This window comes from Dasypus novemcinctus, chromosome 25 (genome assembly GCF_030445035.2).
Source record: "Dasypus novemcinctus isolate mDasNov1 chromosome 25, mDasNov1.1.hap2, whole genome shotgun sequence".
NCBI classification, from domain to species: domain Eukaryota; kingdom Metazoa; phylum Chordata; class Mammalia; order Cingulata; family Dasypodidae; genus Dasypus; species Dasypus novemcinctus.
This window is the reverse complement of record NC_080697.1, coordinates 33935676-33951082: the sequence shown is the minus strand read 5'-3', so window position 1 is coordinate 33951082 and position 15407 is coordinate 33935676. Positions and strand designations below refer to the sequence as shown.

The window sequence follows — 15407 nt, the reverse complement described above, 5'->3', positions numbered from 1 at the left end:
AATTCAGAAAATGTCATCAGGTAATAGGGAGTAAAGAACTTATTACTCCCCAAAATGCAAGATTTGTTTTTTCTTTAATTCTCTGAAATTCAACTCAAAAACTATTTTTGAGCGTTTTTCCTAAATCCCAGGTGGATACAAAGATAAATAAGGAAGTTTCTTTTCTAAGTCCAGTTGGAGAGAAGATATATTTGATGAGAGTATATATGTGTTTTCTCCACTTTCCTCATGTAATGTCCTAACAGTAGCTGTAGAAAGGAATATACAGATTAAAAGCTACAAGGACAATTAGTAGGTATACAGATGTTCACTGTGAAATTCTTTTAACTTTATGTTTGAAATTTTTTATAGTAAATGTTGGGGGGGAACTAAAGAGGTTCAATCTATGTGAAAAAATTCTTTCCTCCTTGCCTATCTTAACTTTTAGTTCAATTTTATGTAATAGTCAAAAGGCATTAAGTAAACTAGTTTTATGACTTTGAAATCACTTCACTCAGTTTCTTCATATTTAAAAATAAAAGGCTTAGACTCACTAAATTCTAAGTACTAAGACATTTCTCATTGCTACTTTATATTTTTATACTAATCTTACCCCGGTTCAGCTCCAAATCTGAGGTGATACATTCCTTTGCAGTGGTCAGTTGCACTGACTTGTTAAGATGTTAAGATTTCATGGGAAGGAGGAAATTTGTAGTTCTGGGTCAATGAGGAGCACTCCCACAAGATCTATAAGTTAAGAGATGGTATTTTGGCATGCTTGAGCCTCCCTGCTTGCCGAGTTGATGCTGAGTGAGTTATAGTGTGATCTTACACCTTCATGCTTTCCAAATGCCACATTAGTGGAGCTTTGGGTGTTCTACTTAGATTTAAAACATTAATATAAGACAGGTAGACATAGATCTTGGTATAGTTAGAGATGAAGCAGCCAAGATTTTTCTCTCTACCTGAACTATATGTCAGGGGCTCTTAACAAGGGGTCAGTGAGTTTGAATTTTAATTAAAAAAAAAATTCTTGTAGGGACATGTTGATGTGGGTTAGCTATATTTATTAAATAATACACAGTATAGTGTGGACTTAGTAAGAGGTCAGTGGTTTTCATCTGACTGGCAAAGGGGTCCATAAACAAAAAAGGTTAAGAACCCCTGATACAAGGTTAAACTGCAACAGATAGATGACATTTCAATAGTACCAGGACTTTATGCACCAAAATTATGTCAATCTTGCCTATTTTAGACCACCATCTAGAACCACAGAGTAAGCAAAAAAGGGTTCAACCAGTGTCACAGAGTCTCCTTACTAAAGCTTATGCACTTTTTTTCTCAGAAAACTCCTTAGCCCCTGACTGAAAATCTGTTTACTCTTCCTTTATGTGTTTCTTTCAGGCTTAGTTGTCTGACTGCCAAACAAAAGAAACAAAGTGGGAGGGGGACTGAGAGGTGCTTCTGCCAATAGGCACGTTGACAGCAAACATAAATGCCATCCATTCTGACAAACAATAGAAGAGCCAAAGTGTCACAATCAGAAGCAGACAAAACCCCAATTTACAGTTTGCTATTGGCACTGAATTCATGGCTGTCCATAACTAAATAGGATCAGGCAGCTCTGTTTCAGCACAGTGCATGTTCCAAGATAGATACGCATTTTCTTTGGTTTGTTTTTCTAGGTTGTATTTTCTAGTATTTCTACACTAAAAATGGACAGCTTACAATATAATAAAATTGGAAAGCTAAAACAAAATAAATAGGCCGAATATCTCTGTTTAAGACAACCAGGAAATCCATACTTATTTTTAAGGATTTCCATCCTTCGTGGCTTAAATGAAAAGTTTTGATGCTTAAGAGAACTAATCTTCAGGTAAATTGAGAATTTTATTATGTAAGAGACTCATTTCTGAGGGTTCTGAGAGAAAGTTTTACTGTAAAATAATTGTGAGAACACTCAGGCCTTAAGAACTCAGCAGAGAAAGACAAAAGGAGCACCTCAGATATGGGATGTTGTTTATCCTTCTTATCTGAGACAGAGCTAACAATCTTAATGAATTTAAATTCCCTTAATAGTTCTTACATTTTTATAAGTCCCCATCTGTGAATGGACAGTTGTTACTGACAATTAGCTCAATCCAAGACTTGAGAGTGATAGGTAATCAAGGACCTATCCCTAACCATCCTGAGTAGTAGATCATCTTTCCTTCCCAAAGGGCAAGATAGAGCAGTGGTTTTCAAATTGTATTCCAGAGGAAATGAATATATTTTAGGGGTCCCATAAATGCTTGGTTTGAATTTTTTAAGTTTATTTTTAACTATTCTTTAAACTATGATAAAATATAATACTTAAAAATGTTATATGCCAAATCTGAACGTATTTTAGATCACCAAAACATTAACTTGTATCTCCAGGTTTACTTATTTTTGTGCAGACTTTCGGAGACTCTACCCCTTTTGTGTGCAATTGAACTTCTCATAAGGAAAGTTGTACTTTCACACTGCCTCCCTCTCTTAAATTTATACCTATGCTTATCTACTTTCACGAAATTGTTTATATAAACTCACAGCATACATTTACTGTATTTAAGTGTCAGACAGAGCTCAAGGGACATCACTTGGCACATCCTCTACTCAGCAGAATAATTGGCAATAACAAATTATTATGTATTGTAATTAGCTATATCTTCTACTTTTAGGATAGTTTTCTGTTTTTGATGAAGAATGTAATCCTTTAAAAGATGGTACCATTGATTCAATTTAGAAATAAAAAGTTCTTACCCAACAAATAACTTGGAACCATTTATTTGAAAAGAATCTGAATATGACAAAGCTATTTGAAATTTGCTGTGTATAAGTACTTGTCTTTGTACATCAGGATTTTCTTAATATTCTCAGAAGTAAATGCGACACTCAGGGTATTATGACTAAAACTGTCATAAGTGACTCTGTTTAAAATGTTTATTGCCAAACATTTGTTACTTTATGCCAATTTAACGTTAAAACTTAATTTATCAATTTGTACCAATAAGATGTTTCTTAAAAATTTTTTTTTTTAATTTTATAGCTAGGTGAGCGGTTGTAGCTCAATGGTTAAGTGCCTGCCTCCCACATGAGTTCTGGGGTTCAATACCCAATACCTCCTAAAAAATAAAAATAATAATAATAACAACAATAATAGTCTTATAGCTAGAGGAATCCCTAATATTCTGAGGCCTCTAATGGTTTTTTTTTTTTACTCTTGTATCACTGAAACAGTTCCCCTACATACCCTTTTCTATACCTTTTTTTTCTAATCGTTCTGATATAGAAATGAAGTTTTCTTATGGTTCCTGAATAAAAGAAACCATAATTTTACCCTTTTTGCTTGCGATAAGGATAATTACAATAAGGTAATTTGCAATACTTTTACCCTTTAGCATTTTAACTTGGAATTTGTCTGAAGGAAAACAATAATATATACAATAATATAAATATTATTAAATATATATATATATAACAATATATATAAGTATACTTAATATACTGAAGTTTAAAAATTAAAAACGAGGTAAGAGGCCACCATATTTGTAAGACTTGCTATAAATAGCTCATATTTAATTTTTGTTAAACCAGTCAATAAACAAATACCTGAGACTTCTAATTTCCTACTAGTGAACATTGTATGATATTGGCATTTTTGTATATTATTAAAATATAATATGTTTTATTGTATTAAGATTTTAAGCAAAAAACAAATGAATCTGTTTTAAAGGAGTGTAGGGGAAGTAAATATTTTTGAGCCTTTACTGTGTGCCAGGCATTGGGTTACATGCTTTATATAAATTCTTATTGAATGCTTTTATCCAACTCTGAGATAGGAACCATTAAGTTTTACTGTTTTGTAGATGAGAGAACCAAGACTAATTATCCATAGTGACAGCTGATTGGTGGCAGAGCCTTGTAGTATAAATCATAAACATTCTTTCAGGAATTTAGGACCATATATGTTACATGAGTCATAATATCTAAAAGTTTATATTATTTGTTTACTTGTTTTTCAAATGGTTTTTTATGAAAATATTAAGTATATTCAAAAGTGGAGAGAATACTAAAATGAAGTCCCATGTACCTATCACACAACTTCAATAAGTATCAACATGGCTAAACTTGTTTCATGTATAACCCAACTCACTCCTTATCCCACTATCTTCCAGATTCTTTTTGAAATAAAAGCATCTCATTTCATCTATAAATATTTTTAAAATAAAACCATAATACTATTTGCCAGGCAAAAAAAAAATAGTGATTCCTTAATATTATCAAATATGGATTTTCCCAATTGTCACCTAATTTTTAAAAAATGTGTTTGACTCAGAATCCAAATAAACCCCATTCTTTGCAAGTAGTTGCTATATCCTTTAAATGTTTTCATCCATATTTCCCCCATCTTTATCATTTTTATTACCTTGCAGTTTGTTTGTTGCATAAGCCAAGTCATTTATGCTGTACTATTTTCCATAGTCTGAATTTTGCTGATTATAGCCTGTGATATCATTTAATAGGTTCCTCTGTTCTCTATTTTGCCTATACCTTGGAATTTAGGGAATTGATCCGACTCAGGTTTCACTGTTTTCAAATGAGTGAAATAGCTTTGTGAACTCTTTTCTACAATATGTACAGGATTGCAAGCGCAGTAATAAAGTCAGTGTTTTATTTGGGGTGGGTAAATGATGATTTGTTTTCTTCTACATCAAGACCCTGTCCCTCCATACTTTTGTTTGTCCTGACAATGTCTAAAGGGCTGGTGGTCCATCCGGAGTGGAAAGACCTGCACAAGGGGTCGGCAGACTCGTCTCCTAGGACCACCTATGCCTCTCATATGGGCCGTGAACAGGGCTAAAAGATTCTCCCATTTAAAAATTAAGGAGTTTTACCGAGCTCCTTGGGGATGTGGGGATGTTCAAGGAATAGATGCAGCTATTTCCAGATTGCCATTTAAAGATAACTTTTTGTGGGAGGGGTAGTGAGTGGGGCATATGGGAATCCCCTACATTTATTTTTTCTTTTTTCCCCCTGCATTTTAAAAGTTAACATTTATGTAATGTAAGTATCTTTAAACAAATTTAAAATATTTTTTAAATTCTAAAAATTAAAAAAAATAATTTTCTCCTGTTTCTTCCCCTTCTAGCTATTGCAAACATGTGACAACCTATGAAGAGTCAAATTTTTCTCTGAGTTATCAATTTATACTAAATCTTTTCTCCTTTCTGCTAAGAATAAAGACCTCCTTTCTCCATGAAGAAGTGAGCTTAATTGAAAAGAGACTTTTTAAAGCAAAATATGGTAAAACAAAAAAGAAATCTTCAAGATCCAAGAAAGCGAGAAGATATTGAGGAAAAGGAAATAGAAACTCTCTCAGGAAAATAATTTAATAGTGTCAGTAATGTCAAACTATAATATGGCACTTCAGAGAATTGTGGAAAATAGAATTTTATGTATATGTATAATATAATGATAAGTGTACTTATAAAGATGTGTATTAGAAAACAGGTGAACTTTGAATTTTTTTTTAATTATGAATGTGCTTTAAATAAAGCAACAATAAGACATATAAATAGTATCCAGAAATTTGTATTCATTTAAAAAGCTAAATTTACTTTTTCAAATAGATCATATCCTTACTCTATATACCGTGAAGTAAATCCCAGATGGCCCCACTGTGGCACTTGTATCAGATAAAATTCCCTTGCTGATTGCGCCACCTCAGTTCCAACTAACCTGGAAATCTTCTGAGTCTTAGGTCTGTCTCCTATGTCCTGTCTGGAAGCATGAATGTCCTTCTAGATCCCTTCCACTCTCAAGGGTCGACTTGGTAGGCTGGGCAGCCATGTCTTCTCAGCTGCAGTCACCCCATATTGGCAGAGGGACACCCTACCGGTGGACTCCTTAAACCCTTTGTCTGCCTAAATACTTGTCTTAGCTATTCCTAAACTACAAACATCCACAATTACTATCACTTAACAGAAGTGGGCTAAGTATCATAATGGCTGGATACAGAGCCTGTAGAAGGAGGAAGAAATTTCCACCACACCAAAGGATTAGGGCATGAAAGAGCTAGTTTTCAAGTGAAGATCCTCTGGTTCCTAGGCTGCATCTGTTTTTAATCTCCTTTCAGGGGAAGTAATAAGTGGACTGGAATGACTTGTTATATTTGTTGATTTCAGTTTAATCTCTTTTATGAAAAAATAGTTTTTCATTTTTTTATATTAAATTCCATACCACTATGAAGCAATTTTGCGATTTAGGTGCCCAGCCTAAAGGAAGTGAAACCAAGTAAGATTTCACATGGTCTCAGATCCAGTAACTATTGTAATAGTGTAAAGTCAGATATATAAATATAAAATGCAGATACTTCTGAAAAAAGTCTTTTAAGTTATTTCTTGTCTCTTAAGGAGCAGTCTGAGCTTATAGCCTTATCTATGTGCTGAAATTGACTTAAATTTAATGTTTTCAATTGTCTTAGACTCAATTTTAGATTTTGGGTCATCAAAACATCACGCAAGGGTGGTGATGCAGGGACAGTTACTGGACATTGTATGTCCTCCCATGGCCCACTTGGTGGACTGTGGGAGAGTGTAGACTATGATGTGGACCATTGGCCATGATGTGCAGCGGTGCTCAGAGATGTATTCACCAAATGCAATGAATGTATCATGATGATGGAAGAGGTTGTTGTTATGGGGGGAGGAGTGGAGAGAGGGGGGTGAGGGGGTATATAGGGACCTCATATTTTTTGAATGTAACATTTTAAAAAAATTTTAAAAACCCATCACGGAAGAGTGCAGATGTAGCTCAAGTGGTTGAGCACCTGCTTCCCATGTATGAGGTATCGGGTTCAATTCCCAGTAACTCCTAAAAACAAACAGAAAAACCAGCTCCCATTGGGGAGTGAATATAGTTCAGTGGTTGAGTACCTGCTTCCCATGTACAAGATCCTGGGTTCAATTCCTGGTACCTCCTTAAAAAACAAAACAAAACATGGAAAGTACAGCGTGAAACATTTATTAAGCACCTAGTTTATGTTAAACATTCTACATGTTTTCTCACCTAACTGGATAAATCTATTCATCTACAACTATAGCAAACTTTGGTCATAGTGTAATAAAGACTAAAATTTAAAATCAGTGAATGTACAATGAAAGTTTTTCTAGCTACATTTTCATTATTTGTTGAGAATACAGAATATTGACCTAAGTATTCATTAATTTTCAAGGATAACCCAAAAATTTTAATCTAGTTTTTTTTGAAGTCTCCAAACTGCATTTCTTTAGGCAGTTTAAGATGTCTGTGTTTGAATTCAAAGGAAAAGGAATGTCTTCTACTTGCCAGCTTTGGCTCCTCTTGCATTGGAGCCATCAACATTATTGGTGGAATGTTGGTTAATGATGATTAGCTGGTTGATAACCCATGGGGTATCTTAATCTCACTGAAGGGTAGCATTTCTCTCTGCAGTTGCAGCAGGCCGCCACGGAAGTGGAGCCGCCTTCCAAGACCCAAAGCAAGGAACTGGGGCAGCACAACACTTAGCAGCAGGGAGCTGCACGTTTTACCTGCACTGTACAATGTCTACAGTTCTTTCTTACCTCTTTGGTTTTTGAGTTTTTGCTCCATTGGGTCAAAGCCACCTAGGAGAAAAGGCAGTATTAATTCAAGTCAATATTTACATAGCCTAAAAGGAGAGAAGGGGCCTTATTTCCTGAAACTTAAAGAAAAACTTGAATAGAATTCAAAAACTGTGACTGTAAATGAATTTCTTACAAAATTCAAGAAGCTTTTAGTGTATACTGCCTTGTTTTGTGCCCTTGTGAAGTATTTAAACAAAGTTTTTAGTGCCAGTCTTACCTGATAATACACTATGACTGAGAAGAGCTTACAAAAGAGTGACTTTTATTGACTTTATAAATTAAGAACCTGGTATTTCAGCTCACTTGTCCTTTTGCCCTTCTGAAACAATTATTTTCTTCTGGAACAATTAGTACATGTTTTATGGATATTTGCGTTGAACTGGATGACTCACAGATACTCCTTAAGGAATTTTTAAGTTAGAATGCCACTTAAATTCAATTACCTTTTGTCACCATTGTTGTCCACATTTATTTAAATTTTATTAAGTTAAACATTACCAAAAATGAAGAAAGTGGTCTCTGAATTTTAAAACTCCCACGTTAAAAGTAAGAAAAATGTGTTCCTTATCATGGTGGCCAATAAGGACATACATAGCATGCTTACTTATCTTGACCTTTTTCTTAGAAATTCACACCAGAATAAAAATCCTCATGAGGTCACCTGGCTTCGAGTCCCTCTGCTCACAGGCAGTCATTCAGAGCCTTGCAGCTTATCTATGCCAGAAGGTTCCTCATCTCTGGCTCTTCTCAGGTCTCTTCTGCTGCTTCAGCTCTGCCACCATCAAACCTGCCAAAACATGGTTTGCCTGTGCCAATCCCTCTCCATTCCAAAGTTGCTCCTTACTAGTCAACTAGTAGTGCATTTCTCAAAGGGATGGCCCTGAATCAGAATCACAGGTGGTGCTTGTTCAAAATGCCCCTGTGCCCTGCCCCTCCCCTCCTCAACCTGCCTGCAGATCAGGGTAAGTGAGATGACCTCTGAGAATCTACATTTTATCTTCCCGGCATCCCCAACCCCCACAGGCAATTCTGATGCGCCTACGAGATTAGGGCCTCCCACCCCTTCCTACTCCAGGCCAGAGCCCTGCTCCGACTGCTGCTTCCACCTCTGCTTGCCCCTTCAGCTCGCTGTCTGCTTCCTTGACTTCCTTCCTCAACTTCCATCCTCACTCCCTCTGCCTGAAAATTTCCCCTACCCCCCTGTGATGGGATGAACTGCGTCCTCCCAAAACACCCGTTTACCTGGGTTTGTGAAGGTGACCTCGTTTAGAAGTGGGGTCTTCGAAGACCTTATTAGTTGAGATGAAGTACTATGATGGGTGTCCTCATAAAAGGGATGAGAGACACAGACAAGGACAAGGGGAAATGCCGTGTGAAAACAGAGACAAGGAAAAAGGCCAAGTGGAGACTGAGGCCGAGGTGCATCTGCAAACAAGACCAAGGATGGCCGGCAGCCACCAAAAAATACAAGAGGCAAGGAAGGATTCTCCCCTACAGGCTTCCCATGGAGCCTAGCCCTGCTGATACTTTGAATTTGGACTTTCAGTTTCCAGAAATGTGAGACAGTAAGTCCAGTGTGTGGCACTTCATTAGGGCAGCCCTAGCAAAGTAAGACACCCCCTTCCATGAGTCCTTCCTCAGCTTCAGTGCCAGCTCGGCCTTTCAATCTCTCAGCACTTACCACCCTACCTATGTCTGACATTTAGAATAGGCTCTTTTTGGATGTGTCCTGTTTTCCTATCTAGGCAGTAAGCTTGTGAGACTGGGCTCCTAAGAGAACCCCACATCCAATAGATGGTCAGTAAATATCTTTGACAAAAATGATGATCAAAAGGAGAAAATTACCAAAAGCTCCCTACTGGATCACAATTTAGTGAATGAACTCAGTTATCTGCCTTCTGTAAATGTTGGTTTTGAATCATTCGAAGTACTTTTATGACCAAAGGGGAAAAAAAACTTGTTTTTCCCTTCAAATATCAAATAACATTTGACCCTTACTCCTCTCAACAAAACTATGATGTGGTATTATGTTATTTTACAAATAAGGACATTATGACATGGAGAAGTTAAATGAATTATCCAGGTCACACTGTGTGTTGGAGCCAAACTCTGATCCCAAGCCATCTGGCTCTGGAGGCTGTGGAATTTTATCCCCTTCCAGCCTGCTTCTCAAAGATCTCAACCCCTGGTTATGTCATTTTGGAATCTAAAGAACCTAAATGCTACTCAGAAGAAAACATTCTTAGCATTTATGACTAGAGTATATATCCTCACCAACCCCCTTCTCCAACCCACAAGCCCAAACCTGTTCTTCCTCTATGTTCCCTCTCAATTATAGCACCATTCACTAATCACCAAGCTATAAATCTCCAACCCCTCCCCATCTGTCACTCCCAACATATCATCAGTCACTCAGCCCTGACATTTCTCCCACCAAGTGCCTCTCACCAGTCTCCTCCCTCTGTCCATGTAGTCACTACCCAGTTTAGGACCCCATCATCTCTCTCCTGGTTGGTTGTAAAACCTCTCTCCTCTCCAAGCATTTATCATTGCTCAGCCAGTTGTTTCCCAAAAATAGATCTAATAACATTCTAAGGCTCAAAATCCTTCCACTGCTCTGTGTTGCCTGCCTATAGACCCAATGGGTTGGCCTTGGAAGTTCATTTGAGTGTGGCTCCTACACAACTTTCCTTGTCTCATGCCCCACTACTACTCCTTCAAGCTCAGGCAAAGGCCACAGAGCTCCTGAACAAGCCATACTCTCAGAAATGTCCTTCTCCCTCTTCTGCAGAACCTTACGCTTCCTTTATGATCCTGCTTACATGCCATCTGTTCTTTTGGACCTTTCCCAACTCATTTCCCCCAGGCAGAATTTTTTCCCGAAGCACATAGTCCACAACTCCATTACAACATGTCTACTGTTTGTGCTCATATGCCTGTGTCTCTAGATTGAGCTCCTTGAATTCCAGACCATGATTTAGTCATGTATGTGCCCAGTGCCAGCACAGTGGGTAGGTACTCGGCATAGCACTCTGAGGGCTTAACAGGATATTTTGAAGGTAAGAAAATTGAGATCTCATGTGAAAAATAGAGTTCACAATGAGAAAATAATATTGGTAACAACAGGAATATCTAGGCCATTTTACACATCTAATTTGTAATCATGAGGTTTGTGCAATTTCCATTTACCACCTACAGCTCATCAGAATCGTTTTGGGGTTCTCTTCTACACGTTTTCAACAAGATGCCTGTAAATCTACTTTGCTTTATTAAGGACTTCAGGCATACCTAAAAGCATTTTTTTTTTTTTTTGTCCTTTGCCATTTTATTTAAATGCTTAAAGTCCTTCTGATTTCACACCTCTGGGCTAGCGCCTTCCATCTCCTGGTCCCTACAGTGACCCCAGAGTAACTTCGAGTTTTGTGATGCTTTGAGTAGCTTTTATTCAACTTAAAGAATACTTACATAAGTAAGGCTCAACCACTTCTGCAGTTCCAATGTAGACATAACCACGGTTTCACCCATGGTAATTTCAGTCCAGTCGCACATGTGCCCTTCTCCCTTCATGGAAAGCAACCCTGCAACTTCAAGTTCTGTTTCCACTTCATTCTCTTTCTTGATGCCTATTGCAAGTGTCTCCCGGCGAGCAGAAGTAGCTCAAGGTGTTGTCTGCTTCCCACATATAAGGTCCCAGGTTCAATCCCCGGTACCTCCTAAAAACAAAACAAGCAAAAAACTGAACTCTCTTTGGGAGCAGATGTAGCTCAGTGGTTGAGCACCTGCTTCCATGACAAGGTCCTGGGTTCAATCTCCTGTACCTCCAAAAATTTTTTTTAAAAAAGTCTTCTGATTTTTTCTCTTTTCTTTGTTCGACTCCAGTTTTTCCTTTCCCTACCACCAATAAAATCCCCAATATTGGAATCAATAGTCTCGGTCTACCTCTACAGAAAAGTTATACAAAAGGTATACTCAAAAATCCAAAAATGCTAAAATGTCAAGCAAAGGAAACCCGACTGGGGAAGGACTACTGTAAAAACTGAGTTAATGAAATATAAAATTGGGGCAAATGACTTAACCCTTCCTTGCTGGTTCCTTACTGTAAAGTGGGGATAATATCTCTCTTGTCTTAAAATGTGGTTTGAGATGCTACAACAATTTTAAATGAACATTATTTTATAATGAAAGTGGTACTTTACCATGAGTAATCTTTTATTCAAAGGGCAAAATATGTAAATGTGAGGTAGTGCCCTATCTGGGGTGTTTTCTTGAAATGGCATTACGTGTAATGTCTACGGCTCACTTAGTGTTAGTCACAGGCAAGAGAAGTTTACTGTAGGTTAAGACCAGTGTTCCCAAGCCTAGGGCTTTCTGGTAGCGTGTTGCAACTGTTGAGCCTTCCCTGGAATGATTGATCTACAGTGAAGCCATCGGAAAAGAATGTGAGATATCTAGGTTCTTCTGGTTGCCAGCAAGTGGGTGACACCCACCTCAACTTAGCTGCTTCTGCCCCCTTTTAGAAATGTAGAGAGCCGCTGGTTTCCTGGTGACTGAGTCTGGATCAAGTTCCAGGTGCGTGACAAGACCCACCTGAGACTAAAGTCATCCTGGTCGTAGCAAGTAGGCATGGTGAGAAAAGGGGATAAAAACCTTCACAACTAAATTCATGGCAATGTCATTAGAACATTTTAAATTAGAGTGTGTGGATACTAAAAAATGGAGAGGTCACATGCCATCTCCCAAACCACATATTGTCACTAGGAAGAAGCAGCCATGGCTTTGCTACATTTAATATGTCTGGACTGCTCTATACTGGGGCCTTAGGCTAGACCCAGAATATCCCACAGCAATACTCAAATATCAGCAGCACCACCACACAGAAGGAAATTGTGGAATTTGAAAACAGGATATCTGGGTTCAAGCCCTGAAATGACCAGTCATGAGACTTCAGATACGTTGTTTGGTCTCTCTGGACCTCATTTCTCTATCCACAAGAAGGGCATCCTCCTGTTTATCTCCGAGAGTTGTTTTAAGACTCAAATGAGCTCAGGAATGTGATCTCTTTGAACACTGAGCACTGCTGAGAGAAAGTTAATGTTGTTACCATTCTGAATAACAGCAATAATTATCGGTCCTCTACAATATGTTTACCCCCTTGCTACATGATGAAGGGCTTTTTTTTTTTTTTTTCACGTAAGGCTTAGTTTCTGTCCCTTAAGCCACTTACAACATAGTAAGGAAAAACAGGGAGGTGGAAATTTCAACATTTATTGATATCCTATAATGTGCCTGGCATTGTCAGAGACATTTTTCATAAAACAAAAATTGTTGTGATAGGGATAATTATCCCCTGTTCCATGGTTGAGGAAGCTGAGGCTCAGAGATTAATTGACTTTCCTAAGTCACCAAGTTAGGACGTGAAGGTGGAGACAGCCCTCTTTGCCTTCCACACCCTGTTTCTGAGGAGTAGAAAGACTTTCATCTCCCAAGAGTCACTGGAAAGCAGCATGAGGCACAAAGGCTCTGGTGAACTGGAAAGAAAAGGACAGACTCTTGGATGTCAGGGCACAGCGCAGAGGTCAGAGTGGGAGGCTCTCGTGTTATCTTTCAAACTACTTGAGATGTTCCTTGAATATAGGCGGTTTCATGAGAGTTGAGGTTCCCTGAATGTGATGGACCCTAGAAATGGCTGGTAGGATGCTGTGAGGTTGCATGCCCAATAAACAGGCACATGGAGGAAGAGGACAGGATTCCTGTCCTCCTGATCTTTAAAGAAGATGGAAGCCTAGAGGCCTGAAATCACGAGATGTGTTCAAGGAACACTGTGACAGGAGCATGGGGTATTGGTGGTGGTTTATGGGGACAAATTTCTAAATTATGCTGGGCCAGATTGAGACGGCACTTACTTGAATGCCGGGCTAAGAAGCTTGTGAACCGTGTGTAGCTATGATCAGAAGTATTCTTAGCTACCATTCTCAGAGTGATGAGATGTTGGAGCTGGGAGGCCAGATAACCCATCCAACTTCTTCTTTTTACTGAGGTTCAGATAGAAAAGACATGACTGAAGTCACCTGCTGGTCAGGGGAAGAACCTGGGCTGGAACCCTTGGGATCTTATCATTCTACTACCTCCCTGACTTTTTGCTTCCCTTTATCTAGCACCACATGGTCTCCAATGGGGGAGAGGCCCAAAAATTAGGTCCCTGCTCTGAAGCCTTGGGAAGGTATCCTCAAAGATCCTCCTTCTCTTAAAACCCACTACCCCTTCCTTGAGCTTAAAGAGGTTATAGCTAGACAATTTAAAAAGATGCTCAAGCTTCAGTCATAATTTTTAAAAATGCACATCAAAACAATTAGATACTATTGTTCATCTAATAGACTGGTGAAGCTGAAAGAGTTTGATAAAGCACATCGTTGATGAGGGTTGAGGCACAATAGACAGGAGTCTAAATGGCAGCAGCCTTGTGGAGAACAATTTGGAAAGATTGATCAAAATTGCAAATGTGCATACCTTTTCCCCCAGTAGCTCCAGTTCTAGGAATTTATATAGAGGCTATTCTCCTTCAAGTGTGTAAAAATGTAATGAGGGGGAAGCGGACTTGGCCCAATGGATAGGGCGTCCGTCTACCACATGGAAGGTCCGCAGTTCAAACCCCGGGCCTCCTTGGCCCGTGTGGAGCTGGCCCACGCACAGTACTGATGTGCGCAAGGAGTGCCCTGCCACGCAGGGGTGTCCCCGCGTAGGGGAGCCCCACGCGCAAGGAGTGAGCCCCATAAGGAGAGCCGCCCAGCGTGAAAGAAAGTGCAGCCTGCCCTGGAATGGTGCCGCACACACGGAGAACTGACAGAAGATGATGCAACAAAAAGAAACACAGATTCCCATGCCGCTGACAACAACAGAAGCGGCCAAAGAACACGCAGCAAATAGACACAGAGAACAGACAACCGGGGTGGGGGGGGAGGGGAGAGAAATAAATAAATAAATCTTTAAAAAAAAATGTAATGAGGGATGTTTATTGCAGAATATTTGTAATTATGAAAAGCTGGGGGGAAAAACAATAGTGTCTACTTACACATTCAGAGAAGAATAATACACAACCATTTTTTAAAAGTTCAGTAGAAGTACATGTGCTGATATGGAAAATTTTAAAATATAAGAATTGAAAATGGGCAAGCTGCAGAGCATTGTGAATAGGCTGAGTCCCATTTTGTGTAATAAAACAAAAACATATGAATGCTTGTATATACACAGCAAATACCTGGAAAGATAGACAAAAATCTTTACTAGTGGGAAGATAGACTGGGGATGAAGGGGAGAGTTAGTTTGCACTCTCTATCCTTCTGTATTTCTTAAATGTCTTTCTTACCTCTCTTTTTGCTTATGTATTTAATTATGAGATTATATTATTTTTATAGTTTAAAAATAGTAAAAAAGATTTAAAAAATCAAGAAGTTATTGCCAATAGCACATTGATTTTTAACATGTTTTAGAAAGCTATTAGAAACAAACTAAACAATCCCATAAACAAATTTTAAAATTTATAAATGAATAAAATTTTATTTTAATTATTATATCTGTGATCAAATACTTTGATCCCATTGTTCTTGTTTTTTATCTTATGGTTTGATATGTATTCATTCATCCCATATTCATTTTTCACCTACAAGATATCAGACATTTGAACTGAAACACGAAGCCTTAAGTCTTCTGCAATGGGAGGGCCATTTACATCAATCCTAGATATAGCATAGAAGGGAGAAA

The 15407-nt window shown here is 38.2% G+C and overlaps 1 protein-coding gene across 2 annotated transcripts in view; it reads left to right on the top strand.

Annotated features, from left to right (window-relative positions):
* TAF1B (TATA-box binding protein associated factor, RNA polymerase I subunit B) overlaps window positions 1–5579 on the top strand; it is an 80866-nt gene extending 75287 nt beyond the window's left edge. For both annotated transcript variants that reach the window (XM_004457209.3, XM_071211941.1), the window contains exon 15: window positions 5153–5579. In XM_004457209.3, the coding sequence (XP_004457266.1) occupies window positions 5153–5357 (205 nt within the window). In that variant the 3' untranslated portion in view covers window positions 5358–5579. The remainder of the gene's footprint in view (window positions 1–5152) is intronic.
* The last annotated feature ends 9828 nt before the right edge of the window (window positions 5580–15407 follow it).